Consider the following 22,056-nt stretch of genomic DNA (forward strand, 5'->3'; position numbering starts at 1 on the left):
GAAGTAAAATAGATGAGATATAACCAAAATGCTGTCACTCCCCTTGGCAGCTCTCTGATTGCTGCTCGGTTCTTTCTCACATTCACAAGCTTTGAAAGGTAGTTTTGGTTCTTTCTCACATTCACAAGTTTTCAAAGGTAGTTTTAGTCATGATCGATCATTGAGAGATTCTCTTTTGTTTTGCATCCTTCTCTCTCTTGAGGGTATTCATTTCTTCCCATCTCTCTCTCTCTTGAGGGTATTTATATGATAGCCTCTCTCTCTCTCTCTCTCTCTCTCTCTTCTTAGCCATCGCGATCTTGAGAGTTGATATGTCGATTTCTTCACTCTTGGAGACCACCTTTTCCTCTCCTTTTTGTGAAGATAGTTTTGGGATAAGGTCATAAACTCTCTTGTCCGTAAAATCAAGTTTCACTTGCTGGTGATTGTACACTTAAAAGTTCAAAAAGAAAAAAAAAAATCTTGAATTTAATGACGCAGCTCAGACCATCTAATTTAGTTAATGAGTAATTTTTACCTCCTTATAAATGGTCTCATAATATACAATATCATAAATTAAAGGTTACTATTCTATTTCCACACACCCTTTTGCACTAAGGTGAAGATTCTCTCTTTTGGAGGTTTCTCACTGTAAGCTAAGATTCTACTGTAGCTGCTTGCAATCTCCTGGGTGTGTGTGTGTGAGAGAGAGGAGTTTATGTATTTTATTGATTCTGTTTGGGTTTAAAACATTTTCAAAGCAATGCAAATAAAGTGAGGCCAAAATCCTTTCCCGCTAAATTTGGTGGGGTGGGGTAGCTGTTAGCACTAAAGCCCCCTCTCTTCCCTCCACCACCAATTTTGGTACAATCCCTGATTTCCTTGTTTTCTCACCACCATACCAGTAAAGAGAATTTCACAGAGACCAGGAAAAGATGGGGAAGGTGGTAAATAAGGACATAACCAAGAGAGAGAGACTTCGCTCTGACACTATAGATAGAGAGAGAGACCTCGATCTGACACTCGTCAGAAGCCAAATTCACAGGAGTAGAAAAGCATCTTCGCAGAACCAGCTGGAATCCATATATTATTTAATTACAAAAATAAAACAAAATCACTAGAAATAATTTAATTTCCGATATTCCTAAAGAGATGGGCCTTGTCCCCATAGAACAGGACTGTCATCTTCAACCCACACCAAAGACATGAGAGAGAGAGAACCCCAAAGGTAGAGGTCAATGAGTTGTTATAGTAACGCAGGACAAAAATGAGTTAGCTAACAATGGCAGTTTTAGATATTTCCTTGCCGAGATAAAAAGATAAAAATGAGTTAGCAATAGTGAAAGCCCAAATATGCTAGAGCGGACAAAGGGGCCTAGGCTTAAGCTATAAGTATGAACCTTTCTCAGCTGTTCTTTGAAGGCAATTCCTAAACTGAAATAACAAGCTCAATCCAGTGAATTCAACTCCACATAGACTCATTGCTGCTCAAAAAATTTCATATTCACAACGGAATATGGGAAACACAACAAACAACATGATCCAAGATCGGATGTACAAAGCATCTAACATTGACCCCATAAAAAGACATCGCCTTTTTATATTCTTTTTATGAACAAATTGACAAGTAACTTTCTTGTGTCTTTCAGCATTGAGCTATATTTGTCTCAATCCGCAAATCAAAATTTTGGTTTCTAAAGAGCAACACAAAGAAACATTGAAATAGTTGGATGTACAGCTCTTATCTTGCCGTCAAAGAATTAACCATACTTTACATAGCCTCCTAGTAACAATTTTGAATCTTGGCTGCGTATCGAAAGCATAAAGCTGCAACAATCATTAAATAGCATCAACACTACTACTCGAAACAGCTGTATTCTATGAAAGTATGACTAGTTGCAATCTATGATAAACAATGACAACATATCTTCAAAGAGTTATGAAACAATGTTATTCAGGAACTATGATAAAATATTGCCTTGGAACTTATACGGCCCTATGGCTTATAGGGCCGTAGAAGTTCGCTTTTCATAACCATGATATGATCCCAGCAATCAACTAGCAAAGTACGACTAAGATGAGGCTATAAATTACCTAATAATCCAAGAAAATTATGTCAATTTGGATCAAATCAGAATGCCCTCTAATGCAAGGAAAAACAAATTTGTCCCATACAGATCAATGCATTTATGGCACGATGTATAATAAAAACATACACATATCATTCAACAAATATGTACTTCAATACCCACCTCAAACTAGTGGTTGGGCTCTTGTCAAATGAGCTGGTAAACAAAATACACAATACGCTTAGAAGATGCAATATAAGACTCTTACAAAAACATAAAAACACATAACAGACAATTGCAGCATGTTGCCTTTTCGTGAAAATTTAGATCAGAAGCACGAATTACAACAGGAATGGAATTAATTACTAAAGCTGATTATATCAAAGGTGTTCCAATAACACAGTCCATAGGTTTACAGGTGAACAAAAAAGTAAATACAGATGTTACTATCTAAGACACAAGCATGCTAAGCAAGTACCCTCTGCACTGAAAGCCCAAAGTGCACCATTGGTATCATGAGAGTACAAGCCAATGTGCACTTTCTTAAGGGGAAAAAAAATCCCAAAGTGCATCATTGGTAAACATGGAAGAGTACAAGCTGAAAGAATAGATATGTAGATACTAGATATTGCTTTACTCAGGTTGGAATCCCTTAACATGGGTTGAGTTCCTAGAAAATCCTTGTTTCAAATGCAAAGGGAGGATCCTCAAAGGCTTGCTTATAGAAAATCTAATGATACACCCAATCTTTGCAAATGGCCCTAAATCGCCTTTGCCACAGTGAACCTAATTGGCTATAGACTGACGCAGAAAGTTAACAGTTTGTGTTAGGTGCCTTTTGATTTCAAATTTAGTCAAATGGTGTTTCCTTTTCATTCCAATTTTGTAATGACTAAATGACAATTTGATCAGTATCATTTGCCATCTAGGGGTGTTTGTTTGTTTTAATTTGAATTGCAACTTGGAGGTATTGCGATTATGGTGGGGGTGGTGACAATGACGGTGTGAATGATGGTGGTAGTAGTGGCGGTGGGTGTCATGTGGTGGTGGTGGAGTAGGTGGGGTAGTACTGTTGGTGGTGATATGGTGGCAGAAGTGATCGCAATGCTGGTGGTCGAGGCGGTGATGGGGTGGTGGTTGTGGGGGGAAGAGAGAGAGAGTATTCTGCCTCCATATCAACACAACAATCAGGGGGAAGAGAGAGAGAGAGTATTCCGCCTCCATATCAACACAACAATCAATCACTTTACAAACCAGGCTATGTAACTTCCAAGGGTATTCTGCCTCTTCCTTTATCCAATTAATAATATTCAAGGAATCCCCTTCCACCATAACAGGCGTATTGAATCTTTTGACTAGTTTTATACCTTGAAGTACCGCGCTCAACTCTGCTTCATTATCAGTCACTGCACCTATTGGACCATAATATTTCGTCACCACATTACCTCAACAATCACTGATAATGCCTCCTATACCCGCTGGGACTGGGTTCCCCATAGAGCTACCATCAAAATTTAACTTGACACATCTTTCTGCAGGACATTTCCAAATCCCCACCCTTGTTTCCTTCACTGTACTCTCTCTAATTAATATGCAAATTGTACATTAAGTCCATTCTCGACACGCCCCACCACTCATTAACTGCAAACCACTCAGCCACTACTAGAATTCTTTCAAACAGTTCAATAGCTGATTTTGCCTTGCTTTCAAAACATCTTTTGTTTTGTTCCTTCCATAATTGCCATAACACAGTAGCTTTTACAGTTTTCCATATCTTTCTTCCCTTCTTACCAAGCCCTGCTACCAACCAATCCCTAAAAAAACAGTCGACCCGCAGAGGAGTGCCATTATGAAGGCCAAGCTCGCTAGAGCCGACAACCACACTGATTTTGTATAGCAGCGATTACGGAAAAGGTGGTCAACAGATTCCTCATCCATTTTACACATAATACAAACATTAACTATAATTTTTCCGTGTTTTCTCAACATATCAACAGTAAACAATTTTCTCAATTTCATTAACCACAGATACGCTCTAACTTTCAAAGGTATTGGCCACTTCCAAATTTTACTTGCATCTAAATCAGTCCATCTGTTGCGATCATAAAACGACAATTTGTATGCTGAACTCACAGAATAGTTGTCATTTCTACTTGGTTCCCATACAAATATGTCTTCCAAATCTGGGCAATAGTAATACTGTTGTTACAACAACAAACATTGAACATATTCGTCAATTACCTCATTGTTAACCCTCCTATAGGAAGTCCTGATTTGACTTTAAACCTCTGCCTTCAACCATCTCACACACAGTCTTACTTCTAGAATTGAATTTAGCAAATAAATGGGGGAACTGATTTTTTAAAAGCCTGTCTCCAATTCATTTTTGCTGTCAGAATCTAACACTATCTCCTTTACCCACCACCATCCGCATGTATCTTAAGAAGAAATCTCTATAGGCAACAATCCCCTTCCACATAACTGAAATGCCTTTCTTATTAGTTCCCTTAGCCAGGATACTATGCTCCAAATCTTCCCCATATTTTTCTTTGAGAATACATCTCCCTAACTGATCCTTCTCCTTAGCACTTCTCCACCACCATTTTGTTAATAAAGCACTATTCATAATTTTCAGCCTTTTGATCCCCATGCCTCCATCACGAATAGGAGAAAGCACCTGCTCCCATTTTACAAGATTATATTTCTTCTTATCATCACTTTCACCCCATAGAAACCTTTTCATTAGACTCTCAAGTTTGCTAATAACATCACTACGCTTAAAAAGAGACATGCAGTAAATTGGTAAATGTGCCGAGGCTGCTTTTATCAAGGTCACGTGGGCCCCCCAAGGACAACAATTCAAATTGCCAAGAATCAAGTGCATATTGCATTCTTTAAATCAAAGGATCCCAAAGAGCCGAGGTTCTATTATTATCTGATAAAGGTAGCCTTAGATATTTTATTGGAAATCGCCCTATCCCACAATTAACCATATCTGCAAACTCTTTAACTTTACTCACAAGCCCCCTATCATATGCGTCTTTTGCAGGTTTACCTTCTGCCACGTCACCACTTCAGAAAATCTAAGAAACCTCTAGAAAGTTTGGATTTTCAGGTCACTTGCCCCACATAAAATCAGTGTATCATCTGTATATTGCAGATGAAACACTATCGTCCCATTGTTTTTAACTTGGAAGCCACTTAGCACATCCATTTCAACTACAGAAGTCAGCATTACACTAAAAATTTCTCCCATTATCGTGAATAAGAAAGGGGACAAAGAAACCCCTTGTCTAATCCTACGGATGCTTTAAAGAACCATTTTGGCTTTACCTTTAATAAGAATAGAGAAATGTGTTGACTCCAAGCAATCTTTCATCCACATTAACCACCTATCACTAAAACTCATAGCCTTCATAGTTTGCAGCAAAACCCTCCACTCAACCTTGTCATAGGCTTTCTCAAGATCAATCTTACATATAATATCTGGTTTCTTTTTAGCAATCCAAGAACAAATTACTTCTTGAGCACATAGAATACTATCTGTGATTTGAATGTTTTGGATAAACGCAGATTGAAGACCTTTAATTATCTAAGGAAGCATAGTGTTTAATCTTCTCGCCAAACAATTAGCAAGAATTTTGTAAAGGATGGACAACAGGCTGATGAGTCTAATATCACTTAAACTTTCAATCATTCCCTTTTTGGTAATAGGGACAATGAAAGTAGAGTTAAGGCTAACATTAACAATACCCCTATTATAGAATTCATGCATCATATTTACAACTTCATTCTTAGCTGAATCCTAGTATTGCTGAGAAACACCAATGGAAACCCATTAGGTCCATGGGTATGATCCCCTGCCAGACTAAATGCGGCTTCTTTGATTTCCATTTCAGTAAAAGATCTCTCAATCCATGTTCTCCATTCTGAAGGAAACCTATGAAAGGGTACTTGACTAAAATCAATGTTAGGGACAAAATCAGATGAGAAACCCCCCTGGAAATGCTTAACAATTGCATTTTTCAAGCCTACCTCATCCCCTTCCACAAACCCATCTATTTTTAGTCCTTGAATATTGTGTATGCGTTTTCTAACATTTGCAGTTGCATGGAAGAAACAGGTATTAAATCCCCTTGTTTTAACCATCAAATTCGAGATCTTTGTCTCCAATAAATCTCATCAGCCTTAAGCCATTCATGTTATTCCTTATTTATATTATTACGGCAAGCCACATTTTTCATCTCAATTATTCCAAAATCCCATTCCTTCATATCTAATTCAGGTATCTTTAACACAATCTCCTCCACCTTCAACTTATAATTAACAACATTCCTTTTTCTCCATTCAATCAACTCTCTTTTCACAACTTGCACTTTTTTGGACGCCACATGATCAGACCAACCTTGCACATCATTTCTATTCCAAGCATTTATAAACAGATTAGTCATAGATTTTTCCTTTGTCCACGCCATCTCAAACTTAAAGTAACCTCCACCTATTATCAGATATTCACTTTCCCATATCTGAGGGATATGGTCAAAAGAAGCTTCGGAAAGGCACGAGCTGATCCCAAAGGAAAAAGCTCAGCCCAACCAGGATTGACTAGAAAGTGATTCAATCGGATCATAATAGGATTAGCAGAGCAATTGTTTGACTAGGTAAACCTGGCTCCTGCAGCTGGGATGTCCAAAAGCTCAAAGCTCGAAATGAAATTAGAAAACAATTTCATACAGCCCTGACATCAAACCAATTAGGACTAAAAGTCTTTGCTCGTGCAACAAAACTAAATCAGGGCCCTTTTTCTTAACCACAAAAGAAGCTCTGATTTGTGTTTAAAACTGCAAAGATCCCTAGTATTCCAAGAAAGAAACAGTATCATTGAGACAACGAAGAAGAGCCATGTCTGGTAGCATTCCTACTGACAGACATGGTTTGAGCACTTGGGTCATCCGGCTTCTAGCTACGTCTTTTCACCACGCTCTTCTTAGTCCACAATCTTTCCTTTGTCAACAACTTTCACCTTCCTGCGACTAGCTTGCTCCTTCTTCGATTGCTTATTCTATGGCCTTTGCATTGCTTCTATTGCTTCCACAATCACATCCATTGAGTCATTTGCTTAAATATGTCATAGCCTCTAAGATCTTGTGAACTTGGATACGCGGTCCATGATTCACATCTTCTACTGCTGGAACCATGCGTAAGGGTAACACATCTACAACAATCTCCTCATTTGTCCATTGCTGAGAATTGAAGATTCATTAGTCTCAAACACAACAATTGGGTATTCCTTTCCAAATTCTAAACCATTTCCCCCATATTCCTACAATCTTCTTCTACATCTATCTTGATTATCTAATCTTGAGGCCAATCGTTGCAATCAAAATTCTTTGGGGGCCATGGTCTAGAAGTTACTGCGGATTTCCTATATGGAAGAAATCTCTTCATGTCTCCAATATCTCCTTCAAATCTCAATCTTACAAGCTTCTGAATAGGTTTGCGTTCTTTATTTTTCCATAAAAGCCATCCTTACACTATCCCCATCTTTTCCTCTTGCACCTTTACATAACTCCCTGTCTTCTCAACTGTCGCCATTTCCTTACCCCGTCCAATTTCCCACGTCCCTCACAGCCCCCACCTGTCCCTGATTCCACTTCCCAAGGGATTTCGAAATCCCGTTCAGCATATCTTATACATCCATGTTATTCAATTGACCTTCCTGGCATCAAAGGTTGCATGCCTTATCACCATTCATCTCAATGTTACCACAACACTCAACCATCCGATCATGCCTAGCTGTTATTTCCTCATACTGCCCATTAACACGCCAACTCACATCCATCATAGTATTATTACCATCCTACCCTAGACATTCATGAATCATGACTCTTTGAATTCTCCTTGACCAATTTATCCTTCTGACCGTCGTTAGTAATTATCATGCCCCAGAATTCATGACTCCTTGAATTCTCCTTGACCAAATTACCCTTCTGACCGTTGTTAGTACTTATCATGCCACCTTTATCACCGTCTATCCCTCCATTCCTTTCAATCCTTAACAACAAATCTTGCTTGACATGACTAACTTTTTTCTCCCCATTTTGCCCCTTCATACCATTTTGCTTGACATGCCATAACATTTTACTGCCCGTTTCACTTTTTTGAAAACCATCTCAAGAATTCCAAACCTTCCTATACCACGTGATATTACCCTGATTGAAACACATATCCCCCCATTTACCCCTACCCAGAACCTTCAACTACATCTCCAATGGCTTTCTTAATAGTTGATTTTTCCCATTTTGGCCATGAGTATCAAGATGAGCATACATATTCTTGTTCCTGTTGATTTATTGCCAACCTTCCTCATCTCCATCTAATTTGACATGATTTGATTCTATATTAGCCGATCTTCGACTAGCCCCATGGCCCAAGGGAACCTCTATCATAATTTTAAGCAAAAATTTAGAACGTTCAGCTTTCAAGATGATATTCTCAGGAAAGCGATTTTCTTGAATTTATTTCAATTTTTAGACGAAGAATACCAACGTTAAAACCAATCACATATTTCCAATTCACTTCCAAATATTTACCACATAGTTCCACAATTTGATTAAATACCTCATAATTCAACACATGAATTGGTAACCCTTCCACCTTAATCCAGCATCTCTCAAGGACGATTTTTGAAAATTTTAAAGATACAGACTAGTCTTGAGTTATTAAGAGTTTTCCTCTATACCTCCAATGTTTCCTTTGAAGAATCGCATCACCATTATCTTTATCAAACAAGAGGAATAGCACAAAGTGATTCATATAAAACTTGCAAATAGGTATCTCAGATAAGTTCCACACCTTCCATGCCCAATGATCTAACCCTCCAAGATTTGTTAATGGCGGAGAAAAAGATCCAAGCAGAGTTGATTGTAAGACCTTTCTTCTTTCTTCTTGCACAACAAATTGCCTCTGTAACTTTTAAAATTGCAGTATCTTCACAAAACCCATCCAAGACACATGGTTTCAGATCAGGTTTATTGTGCACACCTGTGAGTCAACTCTAGCAATTATGAGCATAGGGCAATCTACCATTAACATCGCCATTAGAAGCAAAAGAACTGTCGTTACCACCCTTATTACCAATAAATGCAGCAATGGACTAATGAGGAATCTGTTGTATATGAGCTACCATTGCGGATGGTTCTGGCAGTAGAAGAGGAGAATAATGAATCACAAGTTCAAGTTTACCAAATGTTAGAGGGCATGTATATTCAGGCAGAAGATTCAATGGAGGAGATCGTGGATGCGGTTGAAGCAATGCAAAGTCTAGCGAGTAAGTGGTTAACGAAGAAGCAGAAAGCTAGTAGCAGGAATGTGAGAGAATTCGATAAAGAAAAGGTTGAGGGCATAAAAAGCGCGGTGAAAAGTCATAGTCATAAGCCGAATGACCCTGGTGCCCAGACCAAGTCTGCTAGCAGGTATGCTACCAGACATGGCTCTTCTTATTTGTCTCAATGATCAAAATCCTTTCATGGAATACTAAGGGTCTTTGTAGTTTTAAACGTAAATCAGAGTTTCTTTCGTTGGTTAAGAAAAAATGCCCTAATTTAGTTTTGGTACAAGAAATAAAGATTTTAGTCCTAATTTGTTTGTTGTCAGGGTTGTATGGAGTAGAAGACCCATACAATTTTGTTGTAAAGATTTTGTTGGTTTGTCAGGGGGCATTTGGACTATTTGGGACCCCTCGGTTTGGTTGTGCGAATTGTCTTGTGTGGAATCATGGTCTATCTCGTGTATTTTTTTCCATATTTCTACTGGATTTCGTTTGCTTGTTTCAAATGTTTATGGACCTAACAGTTTTGTTTGTAGGCCCGATTTGTGGGCTGAGCTTTCTAGAGTTGGGGGGTTGGAAGGGGGGGGGGCACTTTTTTTACCATGGCACATTGGTGGGGATTTTAATGCTATCAGATGGCCCGATGAATCTAGTGTTGAGCATAGAATTAATCCCTGTATGAGATCTTTCTCTAATTTCATTTATAGTTTCGAGTTACTGGACATTCCAACGGCTAGGCCCTGGTCAAATAACTGCTCTACGAATCCTATTATGACCTGTCGAGACAACTTTCTAGTTAATCCTGGTTGGGCTAAGCTTTGTCCTCTGAGGTTCATCTTGTGCCCTTCCAAAACTTTCTTCTGACTATCTTCCTCTAATATGGGAACGTGAATCTTTGATAGGAGGAAGTGGTTACTTTAAATTTGAGATAGCATGGACAAAAGAAAAAGCTATGAATCAGATTATAGATGCTTGGAGTAGAACTGATGTGCAAGGGTGGTCTGGCTATGTGGCCTCCAAAAAAGTGCAAGATGCGATAAGGGAGTTGATAGAATGGAGAAAGATGACTGTTATTAATTATAAGTTGAAGGTGGAGAAGACTAGGTCAAAGATACATAATTTAGACATGAAAAATGAGATTCTCGAGTAATTGAGATGGAAGATATAGCCTTATGTAATAATCAAAATTAGGAATTGCATGAATGGCTTAAGGCTGATGAGATGTACTGGAGATAGAGATCTCGTATTAGATGACCTAAGATTGAAGTTGTTAACATGATGTTTTTTAATTCTATAATAGAAGTGTCGTGAATGTTAGCCTTAGCTCGACTTTCATTTCGTTTATTTCCAAAAAGGGGGTGATTGAAAACTTAAGTGATATCAGACCCATCAGGCTTTTATCCAATCTTCACAAAATTCTAGCCAAATGTTTGGCGAGAAGATTAAAGATTATTTTGCCTTTGGTAATTAAAGGTCCTTATTCAGCATTTATCAAAAATAGACAAATTACGGATAGCATTTTATATGCGCAAGAAGTTATAAGTTCCCAGATTGCTGATAAAAAAGCAGGCATTATCTGCAAAATTGAGCTTGAGAAAGTCTACGACAAGATTGAGTGGAGAATATTGTTGCGAACTACAAAGGGAATGGGTTTTGGTGGTAGGTGGTTAATGTGGATAAAAAGCTACCTGGAGTCAACACATTTTTCTATTCTTATCAAAGGTAAGCCCAAAGGTTTCTTCAAAGCATCACGTAGGATTAGACAGCGGAATCTCTTGTCGATGTTCTTATTCACAATAATGGGTGAAATATTTAGTATAATGCTCACATCTATAGTTGAACTAGGTATATTAAATGGCTTCCAAGTTAAAAATAATAGGACAATAGTATCTCATCTACCCAATACTCAAAAATGCAAATTCAGGCGCCTAGGTGTTTTGGGTGCCTAGCTGCCAGTAGCGCTTAGGCGGCACCTTGCCCGCGTAGGCAGGCGCCCGAAAATAGGCCACATAATTCCACCACCCAGACAACGCCTAGGCGTTTTTTGAAATTTTTCGCCTAGGCGGCCTCCTAAGCAGTCGGACGGCCAAATTTTCAAACACTAAATCTACTATATGCAAATGACACATTGATTTATTGTGGAGTTAACAACTTGGAAGTCCAACCTTTGAAGAGATCTCTTAGGAGCTTTTGAAGTGCAAAGACGCATATTATAGGGTGGCTTGTGAGGAAAGTAAAGTTAAACAGTTTGCAGAAATGGTTGATTGTGGGATTGGATGCTTCACAATAAAATATCTAGGGCTACCTTTATCAGAAAATAATATAACCTAGGCTCCTTGGGATCCGTTGATTCAAAGAATGCAATATAAACTTGATTCTTGGAAGTTATCTTTAGGGAGCCGTGTGACATTGATAAAAGCAGCTCCGGCAAATTTACCATTTTACTACATGTCTCTTTTCAAGATGCCTAGTGATGTTGTTAAGGAAGCCAAGGAAACTTGCAAAAGGAATGAGTGAACTTGAGCTCACTAGAGATTCTTAGCCATGATGTTAGATATCTCTACTGCTTTTGCCCCAATTGACACTGGCTTGTTATCTACCCTTTTCTTCTAGTTTTTGTTTTTTTCTTTTTTTTTTTCTTTGTGGTGGTCCAAGCCTTCATTTACATGTGCCTTTTTGTACAACTTGATTTATATCCCTCTTGCTTTATACGAGGTGAATTATCAAAAAGAAAACAGAATGATTCAATGCCAGACTTGCAGGAAATGTTCACATTTTCATGATGAGAGGAATTTCCTCAACACATAAATTTTATATTTGATCTCAGAAGTGTGGCAGCTCAATGAGCAGAAAAATCATTTTTATCTGATTTGACGAGGGGTATTCGATCTAAAGTCCAGCAAACACGCAATTTCAAGAAATAGTTCAAAATATTTCATCTCATTGTTTCAGCAATTTTTTTGCATATATTTAAAAAAAAAAAAATATGTGAATTGCTGAATTTGTTGTCAATTTCATTGACATCTTGAGAGTGTCATTGAACCGCTGGCATTCTCAATACATGTTCTTCATCCCAAAATTTGTATTGCAAATCGTAGCATAGTAATCAGAAAGAGCTGCAAGACCAAATGGGAAACCGTTTATAAGCCCTTATTGATTGAAGAATCATTATAACTAAGAATATAAGAGATAATAAAGATGCACTTTTTCAAAATTGTAAGTAGCCACATAATTGCCTATAGGCCTCTAAGGTTATAGGTAATGGAGAAGTAAGTATTAGTAAGAATTTGACTTGATTATGACCCATCAAAATGAATATGGGACTATGGACAATATATGCATTTCATTCAAACAAATCAAAGAATGTGTTTGGCCTTTTTAGGATAGAAAAGTTTCCAATTTGCAATTATCTAAGATTGTGAACAATCACCATTGATGTGAGAAAATTGATAGAACAGTAAAGTCAACAAGAACTTCAGGTCAAACATAAGCAATAACTTGGAGAAACCTAGGGTTTCTTCCGCACCTAAACTTGGGTTCTCAAAGCCTAATCTTTTCTTTCTTTTTCAATTCTGAAAATCACGTTGTTGAATGACCCCACTAGGCCCCAAGCAACTCTTAAATAATAATATTTAGTGTTGAAGGACATTAAATGTCCATACAAATAAAAGCACCCATGTCCTAACTTAAACATAAAATCTAAAACACCCTTGAACAATAATTAAAATTTCAGAAATACCCCATATGAACATTACCGTAACCAGTCAATAGTAATAAAAAGCATAAAAAACAATTGTAGATCCCTTAAAAACATTAAAAACCATAAAAATAATCCCTAAAACTAAAATTAAAACATACAACCTTTGAAATGAATAAAAATTAAAATCCTGCATCGTTCTCCCAAGGTTGAAGAAAACTTGTCCTCGAGTTTTGAAGTAGGCTAAGAAAAATTTCGAATTAATTCCATAACCCTCTTCAACCCGAACATTAAGCTTTGAACTCTTGGATTTGCGGTTTATTGGCTCAATCAAAATACAACAATGATGCATTGACATTGGGGCTTTGAAATCAATTGATATATTTATAAACACTTTTGAGACACCCTCGAGGAAAGGGTCACTGTATGCCCATAGAGTTTGTTTAGCCATATAAATTTGCTGAAATTGCACGAGTTCAGCCATATTACCCTACCGAAAATGCCTAGGCTCAGCCCTAGAATATTCCACGGTTGCATCTTCGAGATAATCATTGGATTCAATGACTAAAGCAACAACTTTACCTGTTGATTCTACCTGGAGTCCTTTTCATCTTTTTCTTCGTCAAAATTGAGTTCAACCATGAAATCTTGTTTATCATCATAGATCAGATCTCCTACAAAATCTTGTTCTTCATCTAAGTATGTATAGAAGATTAGTGGAAAAATCTCAATCTAGAACTTGCTGATATTCGATACAACTTGCTTCAAAATAAAAAATGTCCTTCAAAGTTCAAATAAAAAACGCAAGAGTGATGTTCCCCATGTCTAGGTCTTCTATCACTTTCCTCGTCAACGAACTTTTCATGAGAAGCATGAAGGTGAAAAGGTTTGTACTCGACATCTTCTTTGGGTGGAAAGATCACCGTCTTACCCATAAATAATGCTCGCAAACTATTAATTCAATTGCCAAGCTTGCCTTTTAATTACTCGATTTCTACATCACCCAGAACTGGATCTACAAAAATCCCCCTTCCACAGACCCTTCTGGCTGCAATAGGTTCGCCAAAATTACAAACCTTAGACAAAGAATCAATAAAAACCTCGCTAAAATTAGAAAGATCTGAGCTGATTTGGAAAAACTAGAGCCAAGATCAGCAAACCCTAGACTCAATTGTAGTTTCCAAGCTTTGTTGTGCAAAAAAGCCCGACTCTAATACCAAATTGATGTAAGGGAGTTTATAGAACAGAAAAACCAACAAGAATTTCAGGCCAAACGGAAGCGATAACTTCGAAAAACCTAAGATTTCCTCTTCACCCGAAGCTAGGGTTCCAAAAGCCCAAGGTTTCCTTTCTTTTTCAATTCTAAAAATGCAGAATGACCCCTCTAGTCACCAAGCACCTCTTAAATAATAATATTTAATGTTCAAGAGAATTAAATGTTCATACAAGTAAAAATTGACACCCATGTCCTAACTTAAATATAAAAGTCCAAAATGGCCTTAAACAATATTAAAAATTTTAAAAATAACCCTATAAACATTAACCCATAAGCAGTACACCAGTAAATAGTAAGTGAACAGTAACCATAAATAATAACCAATGAATATGAACAAAAAATACATAAAAAACAACCCTAGAATCCCTAAAAAACTTACAAACCCTAAATAACCCCTAAAACTAAAATCAAACTATATATCCTTTGAAATTTAATAAAAATTAAATATAAGAATAATTTTGTCATGCATCACCCATCTATGAACCTATCAATCCAAAAAACCAATTTAATCCGCCAATAGAGATTCTTAACTTTCAGTTGAACCTTGCTTGGAAAATTAGGAGAAGCTGGCATTACGAACAAGGAAGGAGACAATTGTCAAGAACAATGAAGACTCATAACAGACACAAACTATGGAATCTCTAGGGGACGACTACTCCTTTGAGGGAAAACAGCAGCACTCCTTAATAGAATATAGGTTGTCCAAGTGCACTTTCCATGTTATCATGATTCAGGGAGGTCCCTCAGATGCTATAAGTGATTCATGACAAGCAATGGCATTGACAATCACAGAGACGACAACAACATTTTTTGAGATCATCAATTCTTTTGAAAACTTTTATGTGATATCCCTAAAGAGCTGAGAGGATCACCAACTTCTCCTCTCGAGAGCAAGTTTATCACTAAATAAGACTCAATCAAAATTAATAACACCCAAACAAAGTATAAATAAAAGACAAATAGATGAGAAGCATAAAACTCCTAATCAGAGTAAGATAAAACTAAAAGAGGACATCAGGTTTCAAAACTAAATAACACATAAAAACCATTGATTCGGTATTGTCAACCAAAAGAAAACGCAACCCATCAAGCAAGGGAAAGTATTCATAAAATAACTGCAAAATCGCGAACAACAAGAATGATATTATGCCCACAAATTGAGAGAGAAGCCAAAAGCAAACAATACCAACATAAATATGTCTTTCTTCACTAAGCTAGCTAGGGGTTCCCACCCATTGCATTAACATGAAAGCAAAGATTAATCTTATTTTTAATTTTCATTCATTCGTTAACATATTCAAAAAAAAATTATTCACTTCCAAATGAGGTACATTTTAATTTTAGTTCTAGTGTTTAGTTTTAGGGTTTTTAACTCTTTTAAGGATTCTAGGGGTTTTTTTTTATATTTTTTACATACTATTCACTAGTTACTATTCACATGTACTATTCATGGGTTACTGTTCATAGTGGTATTTCTGAAATTTTTAATATTGTTTAATGCCATTTTGGACTTTTATGTTTAGGTTCGGACATGGATGTCAATTTCTTACTTGTATGGACAATTAATGTCCTTTGAACAATAAATAAAGATTATTTAAGAGGTGCATGGGGGGGCCCTAGAAGGCTAGCACGTGATTAACCTAAGAAGACAGAGCTTAGGATTTGAACCCTAGCTTGGGTGAGGAATAAACTTTAGGCCTTCTCCAAGTTTTGCATGTGTTTGGGTCGAAAAGCTTGGTGTTTTTACCATTCTTCAAATTTCCTTACATCAATTTAGTATCAGAGCTTAGGGTTTCTTCAACAACAACATCAAAAAACTATAGCTAAGTCTAGGGTTTTCTGATTTAGGGCCAAGTTTTGCCATATTCAGCGAGGTTTTGTTGATTATATGGCTAGGGTTTGTGATTTTAACGAAGTTATGGCAGTGAGAAGGGGTATAAAATAATCCAAAATGAGGAATCAGTTTATTCCCAACAATAGCAAAGGAAAAAAAAGAATGCCAACTTGGCAAAGCTATAGTTACTGGGAATAGGAGAAAGGGGAGCTTCGAGATTGAAAACGGCAATACAAGACCAAGGGAGGCTTGAGGAGCCATAGTTGAGAGAATGAGTTCCATATATCATGAGGTTAAGGGATCGAGAACCCAAACATTATGGAGCACATGCCATAACTGCACAGGAGTGAATGCTAAACTAGGGTTTTCTGATTTAGGGCCAAGTTTTGCCATATTCAGCCAGGTTTAGTTGATTCTATGCCTAGGATTTGTGATTTTGACAAAGCTATGGTAGTGAGAAGGGGTATAAAATAATCCAAAATGAGGAATCAGTTTATTGCCAACAATAGCAAAGGAAAAAAAAGAAAGCCAACATGGCAAAGCTATAGTTACTGGGAATAGGAGAAAGAGGGGCTTCGGGATCGAAAACGGCAATACAAGAGCGAGGGAGGCTTGAAGAGCCATAGTTGAGAGAATGAGTTCCATATATCATGAGGTTAAGGGATCGAGAACCCTAACATTATGGAGCACGTTCCATAACTGCACCGGAGTGAATGCTAAACTGAATGGGATCAAGGTTTGTTGAGCTTAAGATCAAGGCTTCCAAAGATCACTTATCCATGATATTCTAGTTCAGGAATGAATTCCATTGAACAACTATTTAAGCAAATTTCCCTCCAAAAAACTACTCATGCAGGCCCACTAAAAAAAGCGTACACATACTTACATTGGTCTGCCTACATACGCACACGACCTCATTTTTGGCACCAATCGGTTGAATTTGACTTTTCTCACTTGACTATTGATTGATGATTGAATTTAAGATCGTTGCGATAAATTGTTTTCAACAAAAAATGCTGCAATAAATAAGCTTTCCTTTGAGAGAGAGAGAGGCCAAGGGGGTGGGAGGGAGGGGGGGGGGTGGGGTGGCCACAGATAATTCTCAATAGCCCTCCTCCATCAAAGATTGTTAGAAGCTCAAGGAATATAGACGAGAGACCTCATATTTCCAAGCCTATATGTTATTCCATCACTATAAGGGAACCCTATGAGTGGCTCAATTTGGGTGACCAACACTCAAGCGATAGAACTCCTTTGAGAGGTGGTCAAGACCCAATGAACTAGCCCCAATAAAATCTAGCATATTGATCGCGACCTCATTCCTTGATTAGAACCACAACTCAACTATCTTTTCTATCTCCTTCCATCTTCTTTCTCTCTCCCTAACCTCTCTTGGTGCCTTTCTTTGAAACTAGTCACAATTCACAAGGTGTGTAAAGGCGTAACTGTAAAATGTATAGGAAATCAGAGCCTTTAGAAAGTTTGTACGTCATAAGAAATTGGAGACCCTTGCTCATTGTATATGAACCTAAAAATGTGTTGGTGAAACTTGCTCCCAAAGTAGAAGATAGTTGATTCCAACTTGGTGGAATTGCGTTTCCAGTTACTCACGGAACCATGATTTTGGGCATAGCGATCTGGATCCCATTAACTTGGGATGGATCTCATTAACTTGGGATCTAGTTCCTCAATTTCCAGGATCGAGATCCCTAAATCAAGGAAACGCTCAGAATTGAGATCTCGTGGCTCAAACATGGGATCGAGCTTCCGGAGTGGTCCTTAGAAGATGCCAGTACCTATGGTTACAACAACCTCAGTTTGAAGAGAGGAATCATCTACATTCCATTTGGATGCGTGTGAGAGGGAAGGGGGTGGAGAGAGAGAGAGAGAGAACTGAGATTTGCATAATGGAGCTTGTGTTTTGCTCTAATATCGTAAGAAAGACAACAGGAGTGAGCGAGAGAGAGATGTAGAATTGAGAAATTGTGTGTGGGCATAGAGAGATAAAGATACAAAAACTTCGGAATTCGAGTTCAATGAAGAGAGGGAGGGAGGGAAGAAGGGAGAGAGAGAGAGAGAGAGAGAGAGAGAGAGAGAGAGAACAATGTACCAGAGAAACAGGTGCAGCCTTGGTGAGTAGAATAAAAAGTACCACCACAGCAAGTCAAGAACCACCACCCGAGGATGAAGCCGACGAAGAAGGGGGTGCCTTGGGCAGGGCAGCAATGAATGAATTATAGGATGAGTCAAGATCAAACAGCAGCTGCCTTGCCTCCCCCTCTGTCAGCTCATCAGCTGCTCCCATCTTTGCAAGCCTTGAAATCCACTCCTTCGTCTTCGTCTTACCTTCAAAGTCAGGCCCAATCTGGGGCACCTTGTTGAGTGATGAGAGGAGGTCCGAGAGCAATGGGTGCACCTGGTCCACAGAAACAATGCTTGAATTTAAAATAAAGAATCCATTAAATTGATAAAGTGATGAGAAAGTGTGTGTTTTGTGTGTGCATGTGAGAGAGATAGAGAGAGGAAATTTTCAGTTTCAGCAAAATAGTTCGACTTTGAGATCTTAAAATAGAGAAAGTGCTTTACCTTATGGAACTCTAAAATATTGGGGAGAAAGTCAGGGGCATGGCAAGCAATACAATAGACAACCCACTAATAGAAACAGCCAATGGGTTGTTGGAGACAACTCAAAATTGATTTTTGATTCTTGAGGAAATCATAAGAGAGTTGGGCCTTGGAAGATCCCCAACCAACTCCCAGTTGGGAGATGGAAATACATGGTGACTTTCCCTCCCCACAAGAGGAAGGGGATTGAGGGCTTGGAAACTAATATTAGAAAATAATCTTAGAGAAGGTTACCTCTATGCATAGGAGGTGAATACAAACAAAAATGGGTCCTGACATATACGTAGAAATTACCTCAAAAAGCGCCCACGAAATTATCTAAAAACATGTGGCCAAAAACAGTTGAGGCTACATGGAAAAAAACCAACACACAGAGAGCCTCATGGTTTACATGGTAGCTTATCAAAAGAGGCTAGCAACCTCCAATAGAGTGCAAAAATGGGGTTGCTTTGGCCGCAACAGATGGACCCTTTGTAAAGTGGAGATTGAAGACCATGATCACCTCTTCATTACATGTGCCTTGTGGGTGAGATTTTGGAAAGAAATCACTTAGATCAACACCAGAGCCATAGTTGGCTCAAACATCCAAAGCCTCCTAACAAATTGGTTCTGAAAGAAGTTTAAAAACAAATTCCTAACAAAGCTTTCGAATGCCTCCCCACCCTAATTCAGGTCATATGACAAGAAAGAAACTGGGGAGTAAAAGAAGATTATTATCACATCATTCAAGCAATAAGAAGGAACATGACAAAGAAAATTCGAAGTAACATTCTGAAAAAAAAAAACCACCAAAGAATGTAATAGAATATATATATATATATACATATATATATATATATATGAAAGATAAGAAATAAAATTTCTCAATTGAGTGAGATAGAACAAATGTAATGAGGTCATTAATTCATTATGTAGCAATCAAGAAAAGGAAAAAAATTTAGTGAGGCCCATTGTAAATATTATATCAACTGCAAATCCCTCATACAAATTAATACAAGGGATGAGGTTCCTGTACAAATTCTAAAGTTGCCAAAAAAGAAAAAGAATAAAAAAGACATTGCTTTACCAAAAGCATAGGGGTGCTGCGACCCATTTTAGTTTCAGCTAAGGCCCAAAACACAATTGTATTGTCAGCAAGATCAAAAGAATTTGGTGTCTCAGAAAGAGGAACCTTGACCCAATTCAACTGCAGCTCAGTAGACGGAATATGGAGTATCCTAAATTGAGACGTAAAACGGCACCATTTCAGCTACAGAGATGTAATTTTGTGCTCCATATAGCATTTCAGTTTCAGGGAAATAGAGAGACTTTTAGGTCTAAGAGAGAGTTAGAGAAAGAGCAAGTGGCCCAATACTCTGTCTCAGTTTCATCTAACTGGATCAAAATTTAGATCAGAGAGAGAACAAAACCCTTTCTCAATTTCCCCTAAACAACCAAAATTTTAACCTTCAAATCATAACTGGAAGAAAAATATAAATAATCATCATAGAGAGAAACAGAAACAAAGTTCAACCTCAAATCAAAAAAAATAGGCCCAAAAAAAAAATCATCATCATCATATACAGAGAGAGATCAAATACTAGAGCTCCACCCACCTGGTCCACAGCCACCATGTTGAGCTTCAACGAGTCCATGGCCGTGATGAAGTGCTGCACGCACTCCGCCACAGCCACCGCAGACGACGGGTCGGATGCAAACGAGGACCTGTGCTCCACGGTAGCGGGGACCCCCGCCACCAGCAGCCGGTTAGCGGCCGCAGGGCAGTCAGCCCTGTAGGTGTCCAGGAAGCGCTCGACGCTGGGGACAGTGTCCCTGAGGGCAGTGGCCAGGGTCCGGAATTGGGCGATCAGCTTGGCGCACTCCGCCTCGTACTCGGCGGCGCCCACCACATCGCGGACGTAAGCCTTCTCCAACTTCTCCGTCGTCTTCACGATGGCGAAAAGGTCCGCAAAGTTGTCGTACATCTCACGCTCCCGCTTGTCGTGCCAAAGCTTTACCTCCATCGCACCACTGCTCTCTCTCTCTCTCCCCTCTCTTTTTCTCTCGCTCTCGGCCTTTGCCTCTGTGATTTCCTCCTCTTCGATTACGCTATCTCGGCCTCTGCCTCTGTGATTTCCTCCTCTTCGATTACTCTCTCTCGGCCTCTACCTCTGCCTCTGTGATTTCCTCCTCTTCGATTACTCTCTCTCGGCCTCGGCCTCGGCCTCGGGCTCTGCCTCTGCCTCTTTGACTTCCTCCTCTTCGATTACTCTCTCTCTCTCTCTCTACGAGTGATTTTCCCCCATCTTTACAATTTCTTCAAAACTCCCCTATTACGTCCGCGTGAGTACGGAAATTTACGAAATCTCTTTTTTTATTATCGAAAATTGAACGACACGGTTTCTACGCGTGCATGGAAAAAGGAGGCACCGCTTGAAAGTCTTTTTTGAAAATCGTATTTTTAAGATGGATTTTTTGTCTTAATTTTTAAGGATCATGAATACGAGCTAATAAATAAAGAGTGCGGTTTGTACAGGGCTTACGCTCTAAACCGGTGTTTAAAAAAATGACGACTCGAATCGGAGTCCGGTTCGATTCGAAAATCGTTATAGACGGATCGAATCGGCGAAAAAAATGGGAATTGTCATAGATTTTTTTGTAATACTTGATCGATTTTTTTATAATCCATGATCGAATTGTTTTTTTTTTTTTTGTAATCCATGATCAAATTTTTGTTTTTTTTTTTTTTTTGTAACTCATGATAGAATTTTTTGTAATCCATGATCGAATTTTTTGTAATCCATGATCGAAATTTTTGTTTTTTTTTTCTTGTAATCCATGATCGAATTTTTTGTTTTTTTTTTGTTTTTTTTGTAACCCATGATAGAATTTTTTGTAATCCATAATCGAATGTTTTGTAATACATGATCGAAATGTTTGTTTTTTTTTTTTGTAATCCATGATCGAAATGTTTGTTTTTTTTTTTGTAATCCATGATCGAATTTTTTGTTTTTTGCTTTTTTTGTAACCCATGATAGAGTTTTTTGTAATCCATGATTGAATTTTTTGTAATCCATGATCGAATTGTTTTTTTCTTTTTTTGTAATCCACGATTGAATTTTTTGTTTTTTTTTTGTTTGTTTTTTTTTGTAATCCATGATTGAATTTTTTGAAAATTTGTGAGTTTTTTTTTTTAATCCATGATCGAATTTTTTTTTTGTAATCCATGATAGAATTTTTTGAAAATTTGTGATGTTTTTTTTTAAT

General features: G+C 38.0%; 1 protein-coding gene across 4 annotated transcripts; it reads right to left on the minus strand.

The window, feature by feature from the left end:
• Nucleotides 1-1,550: 1,550 nt before the first annotated feature.
• On the minus strand, nt 1,551-21,093 carry LOC18427577 (vacuolar protein sorting-associated protein 28 homolog 2). Of its 4 annotated transcripts, XM_088849920.1 has the most exons (4): nt 20,406-21,093; nt 18,296-18,601; nt 2,232-2,264; nt 1,551-1,806 (listed from the first exon to the last, which is right to left on the minus strand). In XM_088849920.1, exons 1-2 carry the CDS (start codon nt 20,811-20,813, stop codon nt 18,350-18,352), a joined length of 660 nt encoding a protein of 219 aa, XP_088706046.1. In that variant the 5' UTR covers nt 20,814-21,093; the 3' UTR covers nt 1,551-1,806; nt 2,232-2,264; nt 18,296-18,349. The 4 variants fall into 4 exon arrangements, with proteins under 4 accessions (XP_088706046.1, XP_006836689.1, XP_088706047.1 ...); XM_006836626.4 differs by lacking the exon at nt 2,232-2,264; XM_088849921.1 differs by lacking the exons at nt 1,551-1,806; nt 2,232-2,264 and adding an exon at nt 12,290-12,494.
• Nucleotides 21,094-22,056: the final 963 nt, after the last annotated feature.

This window comes from Amborella trichopoda, chromosome 10 (assembly GCF_054954075.1).
Source record: "Amborella trichopoda isolate Santa Cruz 75 chromosome 10, AtrichopodaSantaCruz75HAP2 v2.0, whole genome shotgun sequence".
Taxonomy (NCBI): Eukaryota; Viridiplantae; Streptophyta; class Magnoliopsida; order Amborellales; family Amborellaceae; genus Amborella; species Amborella trichopoda.

Excerpts from the sequence above, each read along its gene's own strand:
- LOC18427577 (XM_006836626.4), bottom strand. The coding sequence starts at position 20,813 with ATGGAGGTAAAGCTTTGGCACGACAAGCGGGAGCGTGAGATGTACGAC. Across the intron at positions 18,602-20,405 it reads ACATGGTGGCTGTGGACCAG|GTGCACCCATTGCTCTCGGA; the intron begins GTGGGTGGAGCT and ends TCTGTGGACCAG.